Below are 17,549 nucleotides of genomic sequence, written 5' to 3'. Positions count from 1 at the left end.
TGGAAGAGGAGGAGGAGGAGGAGGAGAAGGAAGAGAAGGCAAGTAACAATCAAAAGTCTCCCCCCAAACTTTTAAAAATATAGGATTGGGAGTCGGGCGGTAGCGCAACTGGTCAAGCGCTGGTGTGGCAAAGCCTAAGGATCGGGTAAGGATCCCTGTTCGACCCCTGGCTCCACCTGCAGGGGAGTCACTTCACAAGCAGTGAAGCAGGTCTGCCAAGTGTCTATCTTTCTCTCCCCCTCTCTGTCTTCCCCTCCTCTCTCCATTTCTCTTTGTCCTAAAAAAAATAATAAGTAAAATAAAATTTCTATCTCCCATCTTTCCCTCCTCTCTCCATTTCTCTGTCCTAACAATGATGGCATCAGTAACAACAATAATAACTACAACAATAAAAATCAAAGGCAACAAGAGGGAAAATAAGTAAATATTTTTTAAAAATTAAAATTATTAAAAATATATATAGGAGGGAGTCAGCGGTAGTGCAGCGGGTTAAGCGCACATGATGCAAAGCACAAGGATCCCGGTTCAAGCCCCCGGCTCCTCACCGGCAGGGGGGTCGCTTCACAAGCGGTGAATCAAGTCTGCAGGTGTCTATCTTTCTCTCCCTGTCTTCCCTTCCTCTCTCCATTTCTCTCTGTTCTATCCAACAATGACATCATCAACAATAAAAAAACAAGGGCAACAAAAAGGGAAAATAAGTAATTTTAAAATATATATATATAGGATCTAGTGGTTTTACAAAGGACTTTTACCTTCAAAGAGGACCTACTGCCTATCCCTTCTAAGGTATTCCAAAAAACTGTAGATAACATCTACATGAAATCAACAAGTATCCTGATACCAAAAGTCAAATAGGACACTAAAAAAACGAAAAAATACAGGGCAACATCCATGATGAATACAGATGCTAAGATCCGGAGTAAAATATCAGCAAAGCAAATCCAACAGTACAGTAAACAGACCATGTTGGATTTATCTTGGGGATGCAAGGATGGTACAACATTCACAAGTCAGTTAATACAAACCACCATGGCAACAATAAGAAAGTCAAAATGCATGATTATATGAATAGATACGGAGAAAGATTGACAAAATTCAGCGTCACTTTATAATAATAAAAGCCAAAAAAAACAAAAACTCAAAAATGGGGAGAAACTCTTTTCTCAGCTTAGTACAGGCTATATACAACAAATCCAAAGCCAACATCATGCTAAATGTTAAAAAAAATGAAAGCATTTCTCCTCAGATCAGGAACAAGACAAAGCTATCCATCCTTACTGCTACTATACAACATAGTCCTGTAAATTCTTTTTATTTTTTTATATTTATTTTCCCTTTTGTTGCCCTTTTTTTTTTTATTGTTGTAGTCATTGTTGTTGTTGTTATTGATGTCATCGTTGTTAGATAGGACAGAGAGAAATGGAGAGAGGGGAAGACAAAGAGGGGGAGAGAAAGATAAGACACCTGCACACCTGCTTCACCGCTTGTGAAGTGACTCCCCTACAGGTGGGGAGCCGGTGGCTCGAACCAGGATCCTTCCGCCGGTCCTTGCGCTTTGTGCCACATGTGCTGCGTTACTGCCCGACTCCCAGTCCTGTAAATTCTAACTATAGCAATGAAGCCATCAGCAGAAATAAAAGAGACACAAATTGGAAGGGGAGAAATAAAACTATCACCATAGGCTGATGACATGCAGTTATACACAGAAAATCCAAAAATTCACTACAAACCACTTAGAAATAAAGCATAGGAAAGTGGCAGGATAAAAAAAAAATTAATACACAAAAAAGTGATATTCGGGGTTGGGTGGTGGTGCACCCGGTAAAGCACAAGAGCCCACCCAACAATCCCAGCTCAAGCCCCTGGTTCCCCACCTGCAGGGGGTACGCTACACAAGCGGTGAAGCAGGTCTGCAGGTGTCAGTCTTTCTCCCTCTCTATCTCCAGCTCCTCTCCATTTTCTCTCTGTCCTAGCCAACAGAATTGGGGGGGGGATAGCTGTCAATAGTAGTGAATTTGTAGTGTCGGCACGAAGCCCCAGCGATAACCCTGGAGGCAAAAAATAAAAACGAAACAGTGAGGTTCCTCTATGCCAGCAATGAACAGAAGAAACAGGAAGTAGGGAGCGGTAGCGCAGCCTAAGGATCCCGGCCTAGGCCCCAGCTCCCCACCTTCCCTTCCCAGGAGCCGCTTCACAAGGTCTACAGGTGTCTTTCTCTCCTCCTCTGTCTTCCCCTCCTCTATCCATTTCTCTGTCCAACAACGACGACATCAATAACTACAACAATAATAACTAGAACAATAAAACAACAAGGGCAACAAAAGGGAAGAAAGAAAGAAAGAAAGAAAGAAAGAAAGAAAGAAAGAAAGAAAGAAAGAAAGAAAGGGGGAAATTAATCCCATTTACAATTGTAACAAAAAAAGGTCAGGTATCTAGGAATAAACTTAACAAAAGTGGTATAAGACAAACAGTGAAAACCATGACTCACTACAGATAGAAATATTAAGACTTGAGGAAATGAAAATCTCTCCCGTGGTGTGGTAGAATTAACAATCACTTAAATGGCTCAAGGAGATTAAAGAAGAGAAAGGGACCACATTTCCTGATTTCAATTTATACTTAGAAATCTATAGCAATCACACTAGAACTAAAAGAGAGCCACACAGACTATGAACAGTGGAACAGCACTGAGATGCCAGAACTAAGTCATCACACATACAGACAAACAAGGAGCCCAGAACTAAGTAGAGAGGGCAGCCTTTTCAACAGAGTAGTTCTGGAAAAACTGGGTAGATACATGGAAAAGAATGAAACTGGATTACGACATCTCACTGTTGACAAGCCAACTCAAAATGGATCAAAACCTTGGGTATCCAACTAGAAACCATAATGTACATTGAAAACGCAGAGCACTTCACAATGTTCCTTAAAATGTCTTTAGAGGCTCAAATTCTATGGCAAGGAAAGCAAATACAAACATCGAACTACAAAGCTTAGATGCAAAAAATAATAATAATAAATTGTCACAAAAAGACAATCTATGGAATGGGAGAAGATATTTTATTTACACCATGTAATAAAGGACTGACAACCAAAATATATAAAGAACTCACAGAAGTCAGCAACAACAAAAACAAATGATCCAATTGAAAAATAGGGAGATAGCATAACAGTTATGCAAAACAATTTTCATGCCCACAGCTCTGAGCTCCCAGGTTCAATCCTCAGCAATACTGTAACCCAGAGCAAAGCAGTGCTCTGGTAAAGAAAATTTTAAAAAAAAGTAAGAGTGGCACATGCAGTAGGGTGCATGTATTACCATTTTCAAGGACCCAGGTTCAAACCCCCAGTGCCCATATGCAGGGATGGAAGCTTCATGAGCAGTGAAGAAATGCTGATGTCTTTCTCCCTATCTCCTGCTTCCCTCTCACTTTCTCTCTGCCCTACCAAATAAAAGTTAGGAGAGGGTGCATCGAGACTTACATATTCAGATGGCTAATGGCATATGAAAAAAAAATGCTCAAGATTATTGATTGCCAGAGTAATTTAAAAGAGAGAGAGAGAGAGATGCTATATTATACCCAAAAGGGAGTCATACTCAAAAAAAGGAAGGAAACAAATGTAGGTAAGGACTTGCCTGGTCCTGCCCCTGTGGGAAACAGTCTAAAAATTTCTCAAAATATTAAAAAAAGGACTCAACCATACAATCTGGTATTTCTTTTTCCTACATGTGTGTATACACAACCACAAAAGCCCATCCAAATAATTTTATGCATGCCTATATTCATTGCAGCACTATTAGTAATAGTTAAAATATGAAGACAATACAAGTGTCCAACAAATGAATGGTTAAGCAAGTAGTGTTCTATTTATACAATGGATTACTACCCTATTACTCAGACATAAGGAACAATGAAATTTCTTTTGATGCAACATGGATAAAACTGGAGGGGGTCACATTAAGTGAAGTAAGTCAGGATGAAAAGGACAAAAATAAGATGATTTCACCCATATGTGGGACTTATAAACTAAGCAAGGGAAAAATACAGGGAGAAACATTAATAAACTGGTCTTTTTCAAAAGACCATGACTACATAATGGGGAAGGAAGGCTGGGGGTTCCCCGTATGGTATAGGTGTGGAATTTACATTTACTCTGAAATATGAAAATGTACCTATGACAAGTCCTGTAAATCAGAATTTCCTCAAGTGGAAAAAAAATGTTTAAATTCGAAAACAGGTCAATATATAGAAAGAACGTAGAGTTTACCTATAGATTTTTCTCTGTAATGAATACTGACTTAGTGCAGAGTAAGTTATACACTTATTGCTTTCCATTGCAAATTCTACTGCATTACAGAGAATGACTTTTAATAACTTTTGAACATTTACTTTTGTCATTAAACTTTATTTCTATGCACTATGCTGTTTTCTAAAACTTGTATTACAAACAAATGCCTCTCTATTTTGTTACATTTATAGGGTGTCTAAGGTTTCAGGTCCACCTAAAGGCTTTGCAACAGTCTTTACATTTTAGTTTCTCTACTATATTAACACTGATGTAAGTAAAGTTTGTGCACTGGATAAAGATTTTTATCTAACATATGTAGAGTTGCCTCTAAGTGTGAATTATTTAATGATGAGTTAGGCAACTAGAACACTAACCAAAAATGTCATCATGTATTTTAATATTTGCAAGACTTATTAGAAATATATTCCTCTCAAGTTAATAAAATTTTTAAGTATACATTTACCCTATTCTTTTCATTTGTAAGGTCTCTTACCATTCATGAATACACTGTTGAATAAATCCTCAACACCCACTAAAACTTTTACCAATCTTGCTTTTTTTTTTTTTGTTCTCTCTCCAATATTAGTTCTCAGATACTATGGTTTGATTTCCAGCAATAGATTTCATATCATATACCTTGAATGTTTTCTCTCCCGTAAAATGTTTACTCTCCCGTAAGATTTCTCTAACAGTGACTAAGGCTTGGAAAGCACCTAGGGATTTTATTACTCCTTTACATTTGTAGAGCTTTTCTCCAGTAATGAATTCTCTGGTGTTGAGTGAGAGATGAACTTTGGGCAAAGGTTTTACCACAATCCTTACACTTGTAAGGCTTCTCTCCAGTATGAACTCTTTGATGCTGAGTAAGGGAAGAACACTGAATGAAGGCTTTGCCACAATCCTTACACTTGTAGGGCTTCTCTCCAGTGTGAATTCTTTGATGTTGAGTAAGATTGAAGCGTCTGTTAAAGGCTCTCCCACAATCTTTACACTTGTATGGTTTCTCTCCTGTGTGAATTCTTTGATGTCGAGTAAGGTATGAGAACTGGCTAAAGGTTTTACCACAATTCTGACATTTGTATGGTTTCTCTTCATCATTAATTTTGTCATTCAGATCTACTGATCTATAAAAACCTTTCCCACATATGTAACATCTGCATTGTTGCTTTTCTAAACTGATTCCTTCATGGTGAGTAAGTTTGGAAGGCTGAATGCAAGCTTCACCATATTCACTGTAGTCATAAGACTTCTCTCCAATATGAATTTTCTTCTGTATAAAATGATTTAAAATTTGATAAGAGACTTTCCCACAGTTTTCCCATTCAGAATGGTTCTCTGGAAATGTAACTAACTTCAAGTGGGGATTTTCATAAGATTCTCTGTAATCTGGGTCTCTTTTTATAGTAATGTTATTATAGGGGGTTATCCCGGTTTGTGTATTTTCATTATAAAATAACTCTTCCTGCCCATTACAATCCTTGTCACTTTTTATGTCTTTCACCAAGTGGAAGTTTTCAGTGCCAGGGTAGTCATGTCTTCTCCAAAGTTCTTCTGGGTATGAATTTTCTATAGATGATTTTGGAAGAAATTCTTGGGTGTCATATGAAGATATATCTGAAACATATAATAATCCCACTTAATACATTCAGAAATATATATACTAAGACACTGTAAAGTAAAAAAAAAACAAAAACAAAATGATCAAATGTACTCCAGATAGCAAAAAATATATATATAAAGGTTCAATTCCCCTGGGAGGACAATATACTGCTCTGAATGCTTTTATGATACTCTAGAAATTGATTTAGAAAACACTTCAAAAGGGGAGTCGGGCTGTAGCGTAGAGGGTTAAGCGCAGGTGGTGCAAAGCACAAGGACCGGCATAAGGATCCCGGTTCAAACCCCGGCTCCCCACCTGCAGTGGAGTCGCTTCATAGGCGGTGAAGCAGGTCTGCAGGTGTCTATCTTTCTCTCCTCCTCTCTGTCTTCCCCTCCTCTCTCCATTTCTCTCTGTCCTATCCAACAACGACAACAACAATAAAACAACAAGGGCAACTAAAGGGAATAAATAGAATAAATAAATAAAATATTTATTTATTCCCTTTTGTTGCCCTTGTTTTATTGTTGTAGTTATTGTTGTTGATGCCGTTGTTGTTGGATAGGACAGAGAAAAATGGAGAGAGATGGGGAAGAGAGGGGGAGAGAAAGAGAGACACCTGCAGACATGTTTCACTGCTTATGAAGCGACTCCCCTGCAGGTAGGGAGCCGGGGGCTCGAACTGGGATCCTTACACTGGTCCTTGAGCTTTGCACCACATGCGCTTAACCCGCTGCGCTACCGCCCGACTCTGGACACCTGCTTTTTCTCTCTGGCACATTACAGAAATAAATGAGAAAACATTATAGACTCCCAGTACCTTCCTCAGGAGAGAAAGACAAGACTGAACTTTTTTCAAATGTCTATGTTTTATGCAGCTAGCCAAAAGATTTGGGTTTTTTTTTTATGCTTAACATTTTATTTTTAATCTCTTTATTGGGGGATTAATGATTTATAGTCAACAGTAAAATACAATAGTTGGTACATGCATAACATTCCCCAGTTTTCCACTTAACAATCCAACCCCCACTAGGTCCTCCTCTGACATCATGTTCCAGGACCTGAACTCTTGCCCCACCCCTACCCCCCATATCCCAGAGTCTTTTACTTTGGTAAAATACACCAACTCCAGTCCAAGTTCTGCTCTGTATTTTCCCTTCTGATCTTATTTTTCAACTTCTGCCTATGAGTGAAATCATCCCATATTCATCCTTCTGTTTCTGATATCTCACTTAATATGATTCCTCAAGCTCCGTCCAAAATGGGGTGAAGTCACCAAGACTTGTTTCTATGTTAACATATTCTATGTAAATAGCATAGAGTTAGTTCAAAGGTAAAAGGCAGCGTGCCATGTTTGTTTTGTGGACACTGAGAGAAAACAGTGCTAATGTAAAACTAATAGAGACTACTGTACTGAAGACAGAAGTCAGAAACGGTGTATCAGGAAAGGAAGTTTTTTTTTTTTCCCCCAGAGTTATTGCTGGGGCTAGGTGCCTACATAAAGACTCCATCACTCCCTAAGGCTATCTCTTTCCTTCTCCTCTCCTCTCCTTCCTTCCTTCCTTCCTGCCTGCCTGCCTACCAACCTCCTTCCTTTCTCCTTCCCCATTCTTTCATCCCTCCTTTCCATTCTTGCCTTCCTGATAAAGGATGAGATACAAAGGAGAGACATCATCACATTATTCCACCACTTGTGAAAGTTTCTCCCCCTGCAGGTGGGGACTAGGAATTTGAATCTATGTCCTCAGGTGTAGCAATACACTGTACAGGTTATGCTGCCACCCTGCCCCAGAAAAATCTAGACAATGACAGCAGCACAGAGAATGTTTTTCTTCAGAAAAAAAATTCAGCCTAGAAATTCTAGCACAACTGACATCACAGTACTACAGGAAACTTGGTGGAGTGGCACTGTGGTTATCTCTCATAAACTCTGTATCTCTCTCTCTCTCCTTAATAATAAAAAGAATGAAAAAGCTGGCCGGGCTGGGTAGTGGCGCACCTGGTTGAGAGCAGATGTTACAGTGCACAAGGACCTGGGGTTCAAGCCCCCAGTCCCCACCTGCAGGGGGGAAAGCTTTTCAGGTGTCTCTGTGCCTCTTTCCCTGTCCCCTTTCCCTCTCAATTTCTGACTGTCTATCCAAAAAAATAAAGGTAATAATAAAAAAATGTTAAAAAGAGAATAACAGAATCCAAACTAAAAAAGAAGACGAAGAAAAAAAAAAGCTAGCCTAGGAGTACTGGCATCACTTCTACATAAGGCCCCAGAGCAGTGTTATAAAAAAGAATAAATCCTATAGCCTATGAAAACTCCAAAAGTGGGAGTCGGGGGATGGCGCAGTGGGTTAAGTGCATGTGGCGCAAAGCGCAGGGACCGCAGTAAGGATCCAGGTTCGAGCCCCCGGCTCCCCACCTGCAGGGGAGTCGCTTCACAAGCAGTGAAGCAGGTCTGCAGGTATCTCTCCCCCTCTCTGTCTTCCCCTCTTCTCTCCATTTCTCTCTGAACTATCCAAGAACAACGACATCAATAACCACAACAATGTTAAACAACAACAGCAACAAAAGGGAAAATAAATATTAAAAAATAAATAAATAAAAAGAAAACTCCAAAAGCAACAGTTATCAACTAGAAATACTTTATGTGAAAAAAAAGTCCTTTAAAACTGTAAAATTAAAACTTCTGAGAATTCATGAAGCTTTCCCCCTGCAGGTGGGGTCCAGGGATTTGAACCCAGGTCCTTGCACATTATAATGTGTGCACTTAGCCAGGTGTGCCACTGCTTGGTCCCTTTAATTGTTATTTTTAAATGTATTTCCTACTACTTGTAGAACTGGAACCAGGCTTATTCTAATTTCCCAAGAATAAGTCTATACTTGGCATTTAATAAGTACCTTTTCCTAAAGAAAAAAATATATATTCTATGCACCAACAACCCCCCAGCAAAGGCACCAAGAGAGATGAGAACATAACTAAATATAAACAAAACTAATAAAACATATAGGCACATTAACAAAATTAAGAGTATGAGAGGTCCCAGATTTAATTCCTGGCAAGAACTGAGCAGCACTTTGGCCTCTCTCTCATTAAATTAAATAATTTGTAAAGTGTTTCTCTCATGCAATATACATATTCAGAAATGAAGAGATGAAGGAATTAAAATGATGTTTGAATTTCGTCACCTAGAAACAAGAAAACAACCACAGACCTGAACCCAGAAGAGCTATAAAGATGCATGAGTACAGCAGGAGTATTTTTAATACAGAAAAAAAATCACAATTTTACTATCAAGATACTTGGGTGGGGAGATAAAGTCACTTGGTAGCACTAGAGACATGAATTTAGATGGGTTATGCCAAAACATTTGAATCTAAAACAGACAGGAAGCTTCAATGACTTAAGTCCAATTGCAAGGAAAATAAAAACAAAAAATAAGTTCATGGAACTACATCAATGTGAAAAGCTTCTGCACAAGTAAAGTAACCACCACTCAAGTAGAGACTTCTTTCAGAATGAGAAAAGTTCTTTACATTCCATATATAAGAAAATAGGCTAAAAGTCAATATATAGAGAGCACACCAAATCCAGCAAATAAAACACAAATAATGCCACACAAAAGTGGGGAGATGATATGAACAGAATATTCACCAAGGAAGAGACTCAAAAGGCCAGCAAACATTTTTAAGAATGCTCAAAGTCACTAATTATCAGAAAACAGTAAAACAACAGTAAGAGACCACTTCACTCCTATGAGAATGTCATACATCAGAAAGGATGGTAACAACAAATGTCGGAGAGGTATGGGGGGTAAAGGAACTTGCAATGTTTGTGGAAAGTAGTTTAGAGAACTTTCAAAAATGCTTGGGAAGCAGACTAAATCAAGTGAAGGAACTATGGGGGCTAGAAGACACAACCACCACTGTGGATGTAAAGCTGTTGGAGAGGAAAGGCTGAAATAGCAGACTCCATCAGAAAGACAAACATCATAGTTATTAGGAGCCATGAGGAAGAAGGGAGGTAGAAAGAAGAGAAAGTATTCAGAGGAATCATTGTAGAAAAATTTTCTATACAACAATGTTCAAAACATAGAAATATAAGAAGCTGAATTAACAACCAAGTTCTTGAACCCAAAATGGCAGACACCAAGATACATCATAGTAAAAATATCTTAAAGTAAGGACAAGGTAAAAATATTGCAGGCTGCTCAGGGAATAAAAGATACTGACAGAGGTAGATTCATCAAGCTTTCATCAGATTTCCTGTCAGAAACCCTAGAGGCAAGGAGGAAATGGAATGGCATATTGAAAGTATTAAAAGATAAGAATTCCCAGGATGTGAAGCACAAAGACCAGCGTCAGGATTCCAGTTCGAGCCCCCGGCTCCCCACCTGCAGGGGAGTCGCTTCAAAGGTGGTGAAGCAGGTCTGCAGGTGTCTGTCTTTCTCTCCCCCTTTCTGTCTTCTCCTCATCTCTCCATTTCTCTCTGTCCTATCCAACAACAACATAAACAACAATAACTACAACAGCAATAAAAAACAAGGGCAACAAAAGGGAAAATAAATAAATATTTAAATTTTTTTTGAAAAAAAGATAATAATTGCCAGCCATGAATACTCTATCCTGTTAAATTATCCTTCAAGTATGAGAGAAAAGTAACGATCTTTCAAACATTCAGAAACTGAAGGAATTCTCCACTACCAATTCTGCCTTGTAAGAATTAATGAGAGGAGTCCACATGAAAGAAAGAAGGAATTCCAAATTGTAATGAAGTGACTAGTAGTTGTTAGAACTAGGAACATAACAGGGAAAAACAGACACAGGAAAAGGATGGGCAAAATGGGCAGAACAGTATAATCAAACGTTTGTGAACCAAGGCCAACCAACATAAAAAAGATTGTTGTAGATATTATAAGTTGGACACAGTACTCTTGATAACCACAAAACAAAATATAGCTCAGAGACAAATAGGAAACATACACACGATAGACAAGAACACCACAGAAAACCATCCACATAAACGAAGAAGCAAACACGAAAATAGTCAACAACCTCAACCCAACACATCCATCCAAAAAGAGCTGTGTACACATATGTTCCTGGCAGCACAATGTGTAATAGCCAAAACCTGGAAGCAACCCAGGTGTCCAACAACTGATGAGTGGCTGAGCAAGTTGTGGTATATTTACACAATGGAATACTACTCAGCTGTTAAAAATGGTGACTTTGGGAGTTGGGCTGTAGCACAGCGGGTTAAGCGCAGGTGGCGCTAAGCTCAAGGACCGGCGTCAGGATCCCAGTTCGAGCCCCCGGCTCCCCACCTGCAGGCAGGTCCCTTCACAGGCGGTGAAGCAGGTCTGCAGGTGTCTGTCTTTCTCTCCCCCTCTCTGTCTTCCCCTCCTCTCTCCATTTCTCTCTGTCTTATCCAACAACAATGACATCAATAATAACTACAACAATAAAACAACAAGGGCAACAAAAGGGAATAAATAAATAATAAATTTACAAAAAAATGGTGACTTCACCGTTTTCAGCTGATCTTGGATGGACCTTGAAAAAATCATGTTGAGTGAAATAAGTCAGAAACAGAAGGATGATTATGGGATGATCTGACTCTCAGGCAGAAGTTGAAAAACAAGATCAGAAAAGAAAACACAAGTAGAACCTGAAATGGAATTGGCATATTGCACCAAAGTAAAAGACTCTGGGGTGGGTGAGTGGGGAGAATACAGGTCCAAGAAGGATGACAGAGGACCTAGTGGGGGTTGTATTGTTATATGGGAACCTGTGGAATGTTATGCATGTACAAACTATTGTACTTATGTTGAATGTAAAACATTAATTCCCCAATAAAAATAAATAAATAGGGAGTCGGGCTGTAGCACAGCGGGTTAAGCGCAGGTGGCGCAAAGCACAAGGACCGGCATAAGGATCCCGGTTCGAACCCCGACTCCCCACCTGCAGGGGAGTCACTTCACAGGCGGTGAAGCAGGTCTGCAGGTGTCTGTCTTTCTCTCCTCCCTCCATTTCTCTCTGTCCTATCCAACAACGACAACAACAATAATAACTACAACAATAAAACAACAAGGGCAACAAAAGGGAATAAATAAAATAAATATTTAAAGAATAAATAAATAAAAAGAACATAAAACAACCTCAAAACAAAAAATCAGAATGACTATAAGTAAACCATATTTATCAATAATCACTTTAAGGATGGCCTTTTTTGGTCAATACCAAGCCACCCCATCATCTGGGGATCTACTCAGGAAATCCTTAGATTTCCACATAAATACATTGGACCTAGACCTCTAGTTGATCCCTCTCCACTATCACTGGTCACTTCCATCAGGAACAGCATCACAAGCCCTCTTGTGAGCCTCTCCAGGACCTGGCCCTCACTGTAGAGCAGCAATGGTAGGAACTGCCCATTCTTTGAAAGGAGGTGGGTCAATCTACTAAGCCACTCAAGGAAGACTGGTCCTAAAATGAGTGCAGCCTAGAATAGAAGGTTCCCACCTGTGGCCATGGACTGTGCATTCAGACTGACAGACTCAAGAGGTTACATAGGCTCCTGTGCCAAATATGAATATATATGGGCCCTAGGTCAAATGGATGAGGTTAAGAATTTTGGTCCATACTCCCAGAAGGATAAAGAGTAGGTAAGCATCCAACGGAGGAGACGGGACACAGTACTCCGGCGGTGGGAACTGTATGGAATTCTAACCCTGTTATCTTACAATCTTGTTAATCATTATTAAATCACTATTTAAAAAACAAAAACAAAAAAAAACGCCATCTATTTGGTGTCTCCAGAAAACACACACCCAAAAGCAAGATAAATAGAAGCTCTGGGTGACAGGCTGGAACAAAGAATTCCAAGCCGACAACACAGAAAAAGGTCAGAAGTAACTATTCTGCTATAACATTAAAAAGAAAGAAAGAAAGGAAGAGAGAAAGAAAGGAAGAAAGAAAGCAACAACAGCAGGCACAAAGCCTGCTCCAAAAGGAAACAGAAGGAGGAAGAAGAAAAGGGACAATGATGACAACAACAAAATACGTCAAGCATGCATTCTATGGAGAAAGACCAGCTGGCAGAGTGTAGGACTTTAAGTGCCTAAGAACCCCATTTCTATTCTAGTGTCTCAGACTGGAGTGGGATTTTGACTTACCTGTCTATCATATGAAATTCTCTCACTTGAGATAAATAAATAAATAGTAAGGGCCAGGTGGGGGTGTACACAATTGAGCACATGTATCATCATGCACTAGGATCCAAGTTCAAGTCCCTGCTAACCATGTGCACAAAAAGCGAAGCGGGTCTGCTGTTGTCTACCTTTCTCTCTCCCTCTTTATTTCCCCTTCCTCTCTCAATTCTCTCTTGTCCTATCAAATAAAACAGAAAGAAAGGGAAGGAAAAAAAAATGGGGGGAGATAGCTACTGTAGATTGCCAGTACTGGTACCAAGCCTCAGCTGTAAGCCTGGTAGTAACAATCTAAAAAGTAAATAAATAAATAGTATAATAGTATAATAGTAGACTTTATAAACCAAACATTTTCATAATAATTAGGCTACTATTAACATATTTTGCTTCTTCTTATAAAAACGTCCACAGTCTGTCAGAGGCCTAGAATAAAATCACAAATAAATATCACAAAAAAGAAAGGACACAACCCCGGGAAGTTTCAAGTTAAGATAAAATTAAAAAATGATAATTACTGGGTGGTGGTTCACCCAGTTAAGATCATGTTTGTTTTTTTTTAATATATACTTTTAAAACTTTTTTTTAAATTCCCTTTTGTTGCCCTTGTTGTTTTATTTACACCTGCAGACCTGCTCCACCACTTGTGAAGTGACTCCACTGCAAGTGGGGAGCTGGGGGCTTGAACCAGGATCCTTAACTTGGGGTCCTTGCACTTTGCGCCACGTGCACTTAACGCGCTGCGTTACTGCCCGACTCCCAAGATCATATGTTACCATACATAGGACCCAGGCTAAAGCCTCTGCTTTCCAACTATGGGTGGTGGGGAGGGGGAACTTGAGGTGAAGCAGCACTGCAGGTGTCTCTCTCTCTCCCTCACCTTTCCCTCTTCATTTTGTTTGGTCTCTACCAAATAAATAATTTTTTTAAATTAAAAAGAAATAATGTCTCACCAAGTAAAGTGCCAAGATTTATATACACAATACACATGACATAGGGGTACTCTGATCTTATTCTAAAAACACATGAGCAAATCTATTTAAATAAGTAATATAAAACAATAACAAGTAAGGTAACAATTGGTAGGTGACCTCCTAAGCCCCTTACTTCATTAATTCCCATAAGAATTCTAAGAGGTAGATACAGAAAATTATTTTACCATAGAGGAAGAAATTAAGACTAAAAATTCTTTTTTTTTTTTTTCACCAAAGCACTGTTCAGGTCTGGCTTATGGTGGTGCGGGGGGTGGGGGGGGGGGGCGTTGAACTTGGGACTCTGGAGCCTCAGGCATGAGAGTCTGTTTGCATAACCATTATGCTATCTACCCTCCGTCCCAAAATTCTTATTTTTAAATATGTATTTATTTATTCCCTTTTGTTGCCCTTGTTTTATTATTGTAGTTATTATTGTTGTTGTTACTGATGTCATCGTTGGATAGGACAGAGAGAAGTGGAGAGAGACGGAGAAGACAGAGAGGGGGAGAGAAAGATAAGACACCTACAGACCTGCTTCACCATCTGTGAAGCGACTCCCCTGCAGGTGGGGATCCGGGGGGCTCCAATCAGGATCCTTACGCCAGTCCTTTCACTTGGCGCCACCTGTGCCAACCTGACTCCTGAAGACTGAAAATTCTCATTTCAGTTCAAAAAGTAAAAGGGGCATTTTCATACCAAAAAAAAAAGTACAAAGATTATATCAACCTAGGAGGGTGCTTTGTACTTTGGTAAAATTAATGCCTCAGAATAGTATAGGACTTCTCTTTGCAGCCTTTAGAAGATCAAGTATAGGGAGTCAGGCGGTAGCACAGCAGGTTAAGCGCAGGTGGCGCAAAGTGCAAGGACCGGCATAAGGATTCCAGTTCAAGCCCCCAGCTCCCCACCTGCAGGGGAGTCGCTTCACAAGCAGTGAAGCAGGTCTGCAGGTGTCTTTCTCTCCCCCTTTCTCTCTCCATTTCTCTCTGTCCTATCTAACAATGACAAAATGAATAACAACAATAACTACAACAATAATAAAAAACAAGGGCAAGAAAAGGGAAAATAAGTAATTTTTTAAAAAAGATCAGGTATAACACAAGAGAAATACAAGGTATTTGCCTAAAATGTTTGAGTTTCTTAAATCCAATGCCAGTATCCCCCCCCCCCCCCCCGTAATTAATTAAGAGTAAAACAGAACTTAACACAGAGAACTTGGGCTGGACTTGGTGTATTGCACCTAAGTAAAGGACTCTGGGGGAGAAGTTGGGGGTGGGGATGTTCAGGTCCCGGAACACGATGGTGGAGGAAGACCTGGGGGGGGAGGGGGCTAGAGTGTTAATGTGGAAAACAGAAATGTTACACATGTACCAACTTCTGTATTTTACTGTCAACTCTAAACCATTAATTTCCCCAGTAAGGAAAAAAAAAATTTATTTAATCCAGTATCTCCCCTCCCTCAACTGAGACTATACAACAGAACTTGACATAGGTTCTTAGAAACAAGCAGAAATTATCCAGTGCAGGTCCTCACAGTCCAAGGAGCACTCAACTCACTGTGACACGATATCAGGTTGATTATTAAAGCAGGATATTCCTTACAGAAGGAAAGAGCATGGTAAGTGCTGAATAGGAGATATCTTTTATCATGACAAAAGATAAAAATTCCTTCTAAAATTCATTTCTACTGAAGCAGAACTTCCCAAACCATGTTTTCCACTCTGGCTTCCTCCTTGACCAATGGACCTCTCACCTGTGACACATTATTCAGGATCACCTACCTTCGGCTATGGGTAACTTCTCCTTTCTATTCTCAGCCCATGGATTCACCTGCAGCTCCAAAAATGTGACCAGGTCTGACTTAGACAGAGTGAGATCTGTTCAAGAAAATAAGTATGAGTATGAGCTTTGCTGGAAATTGTTCAAAATACTATCATGCTCAGCTGAGAAGGCACTGTGAACGAGTTTACAAAAAAAAAAATTCACTATTTTCTTCTGTCAACCTAAAGAAATAGAAGGAACTTTCACTGGGTAAGAGGAAGAGACCAAAACCACACCAGCATTTATGAGGTTTTGTTTGTATCATAGCTGTTTGTATAAAGTGGTTCCAAGGATCAATCCTAGAGTCTCACACAGGCACCTTTCATGATCTACCATAGAAACACCTTCCCAGCTGCAAGAGGTATTTTCAGTGTTCAGCTCTTTTTTTTTTTTTTTTTAAGAGAGAAATGGAGAGAGGAAGGGAAGACAGAGAGGGGGAGAGAAAGACACCTGCAGACCTGCTTCACTGTCTGTGAAGAGACTCCACTGCAGGTAGGGAGCCTTTGGCTCAAACCAGGATCCTTACACTGGTCCTTGCACTTTGCGCCACGTGCGCTTAACCGGCTGCACTACTGCCTGACTCACTAGTGTTCAGATCTTAAGCTCCATTTCCAAATGCAAAACTAAGGGTGGAGATTAGAATTTAGATACGGGTAGTATTTATTTATCCCACCGAATCTGTAGAAATGGCATGAGTCAACACTGAGATAGTGACACTATCTCAAAAGGGAGAAAGCTAAAGTCAAGGTAAAATATGAAAATTTTAAGGAACTGCTTCTCAAAATTTCTGTTGGAAAAACAAAGTTCACTTATAGGCTGCTTTGCTATGCATGTAGCCAAGGTTTAAGCCTGACCACCAACACAGTGGAGTAAAGCTTTGGTGCTGTGCCCAGATTTGAAAATGTCAGCCTCCTGGAGTGGTGACGTCCCCTGTGGTGAAGGAGATGAGGAGGGGGAGGTGAAGAAAGGGAGAGGGGAGGGAAAAAGGGAGGGAGAAGGAGAGGAGGAAGGGAGGGGAAGGGGGGATGGGAGGGAAGGAGAGAGGGAAGGGGAGTAGGAAGGGGAAGAGGAAGAGAAGGGAGAAGGTACGGGGAGGGGGGGAGGGAAGGGGAAAAGAGAAGGGAAGGGAAAGGGGAGAAAAAGAGGGGGAAGGGAAGGAGGAAGGGGAGGGAAAAGGGGAGAGAAAGGGAAGGGGATAGGGAAGGTAGTGGGAGGGGGAAGGGGATGGAAGGGGAAGGGGAAGGGGAAGGAATTGGCACAGGAGGACCACCACCACTACCACCAGCAGGAGGAAGGACGACAGGAGGAAAAGAGAAAAAGTTGCTCAACAATTTGTTTGGCTTCGCATGTTAACTCTCTTTTCAGTCACCAGGTTCCAGATGTCATCAGGATGCCGGCCAGGCTTCCCTGGATTGAACACCCCACCAATGTGTCCTGGAGCTCCGCTTCCCCAGAGACCCACCCTACTAGGGAAAGAGAGAGGCAGACTGGGAGTATGGACCAACCAGTCAACGCCCATGTTCAGCGGGGAAGCAATTACAGAAGCCAGACCTTCCACCTTCTGCAACCCACAATGACCCTGGGTCCATGCTCCCAGAGGGCTAGAGAGTGGGAAAGCTATCGGGGGAGGGGGTGGGAAATGGAGATTGGGTGGTGGGAATTGTATGGAATTGTACC

The 17,549-nt window shown here is 40.4% G+C and overlaps 2 protein-coding genes across 2 annotated transcripts in view; one reads left to right on the top strand and one right to left on the bottom strand.

Annotated features, from left to right (window-relative positions):
- LOC107523444 (zinc finger protein 709-like) overlaps window positions 1-17,549 on the top strand; it is a 511,405-nt gene that overhangs the window by 468,043 nt on the left and 25,813 nt on the right. The gene's annotated exons all lie outside the window — the stretch shown is intronic.
- LOC132535596 (zinc finger protein 565-like) overlaps window positions 3,042-17,549 on the bottom strand; it is a 34,782-nt gene continuing 20,274 nt past the window's right edge. The window contains exons 3-5 of the mRNA XM_060182186.1: window positions 15,833-15,928; window positions 4,799-5,904; window positions 3,042-4,759 (exon numbers count right to left, since the gene is read on the bottom strand). Of these exons, the coding sequence (XP_060038169.1) occupies window positions 5,024-5,904; window positions 15,833-15,928 (977 nt within the window). The 3' untranslated portion in view covers window positions 3,042-4,759; window positions 4,799-5,023. The remainder of the gene's footprint in view (window positions 4,760-4,798; window positions 5,905-15,832; window positions 15,929-17,549) is intronic.

Source organism: Erinaceus europaeus, chromosome 23, assembly GCF_950295315.1.
Source record: "Erinaceus europaeus chromosome 23, mEriEur2.1, whole genome shotgun sequence".
In the NCBI taxonomy this organism is placed as follows: Eukaryota; Metazoa; Chordata; class Mammalia; order Eulipotyphla; family Erinaceidae; genus Erinaceus; species Erinaceus europaeus.
The sequence above is the reverse complement of the archived record's forward strand: the minus strand, read 5'-3'. Positions and strand labels throughout refer to the sequence as shown.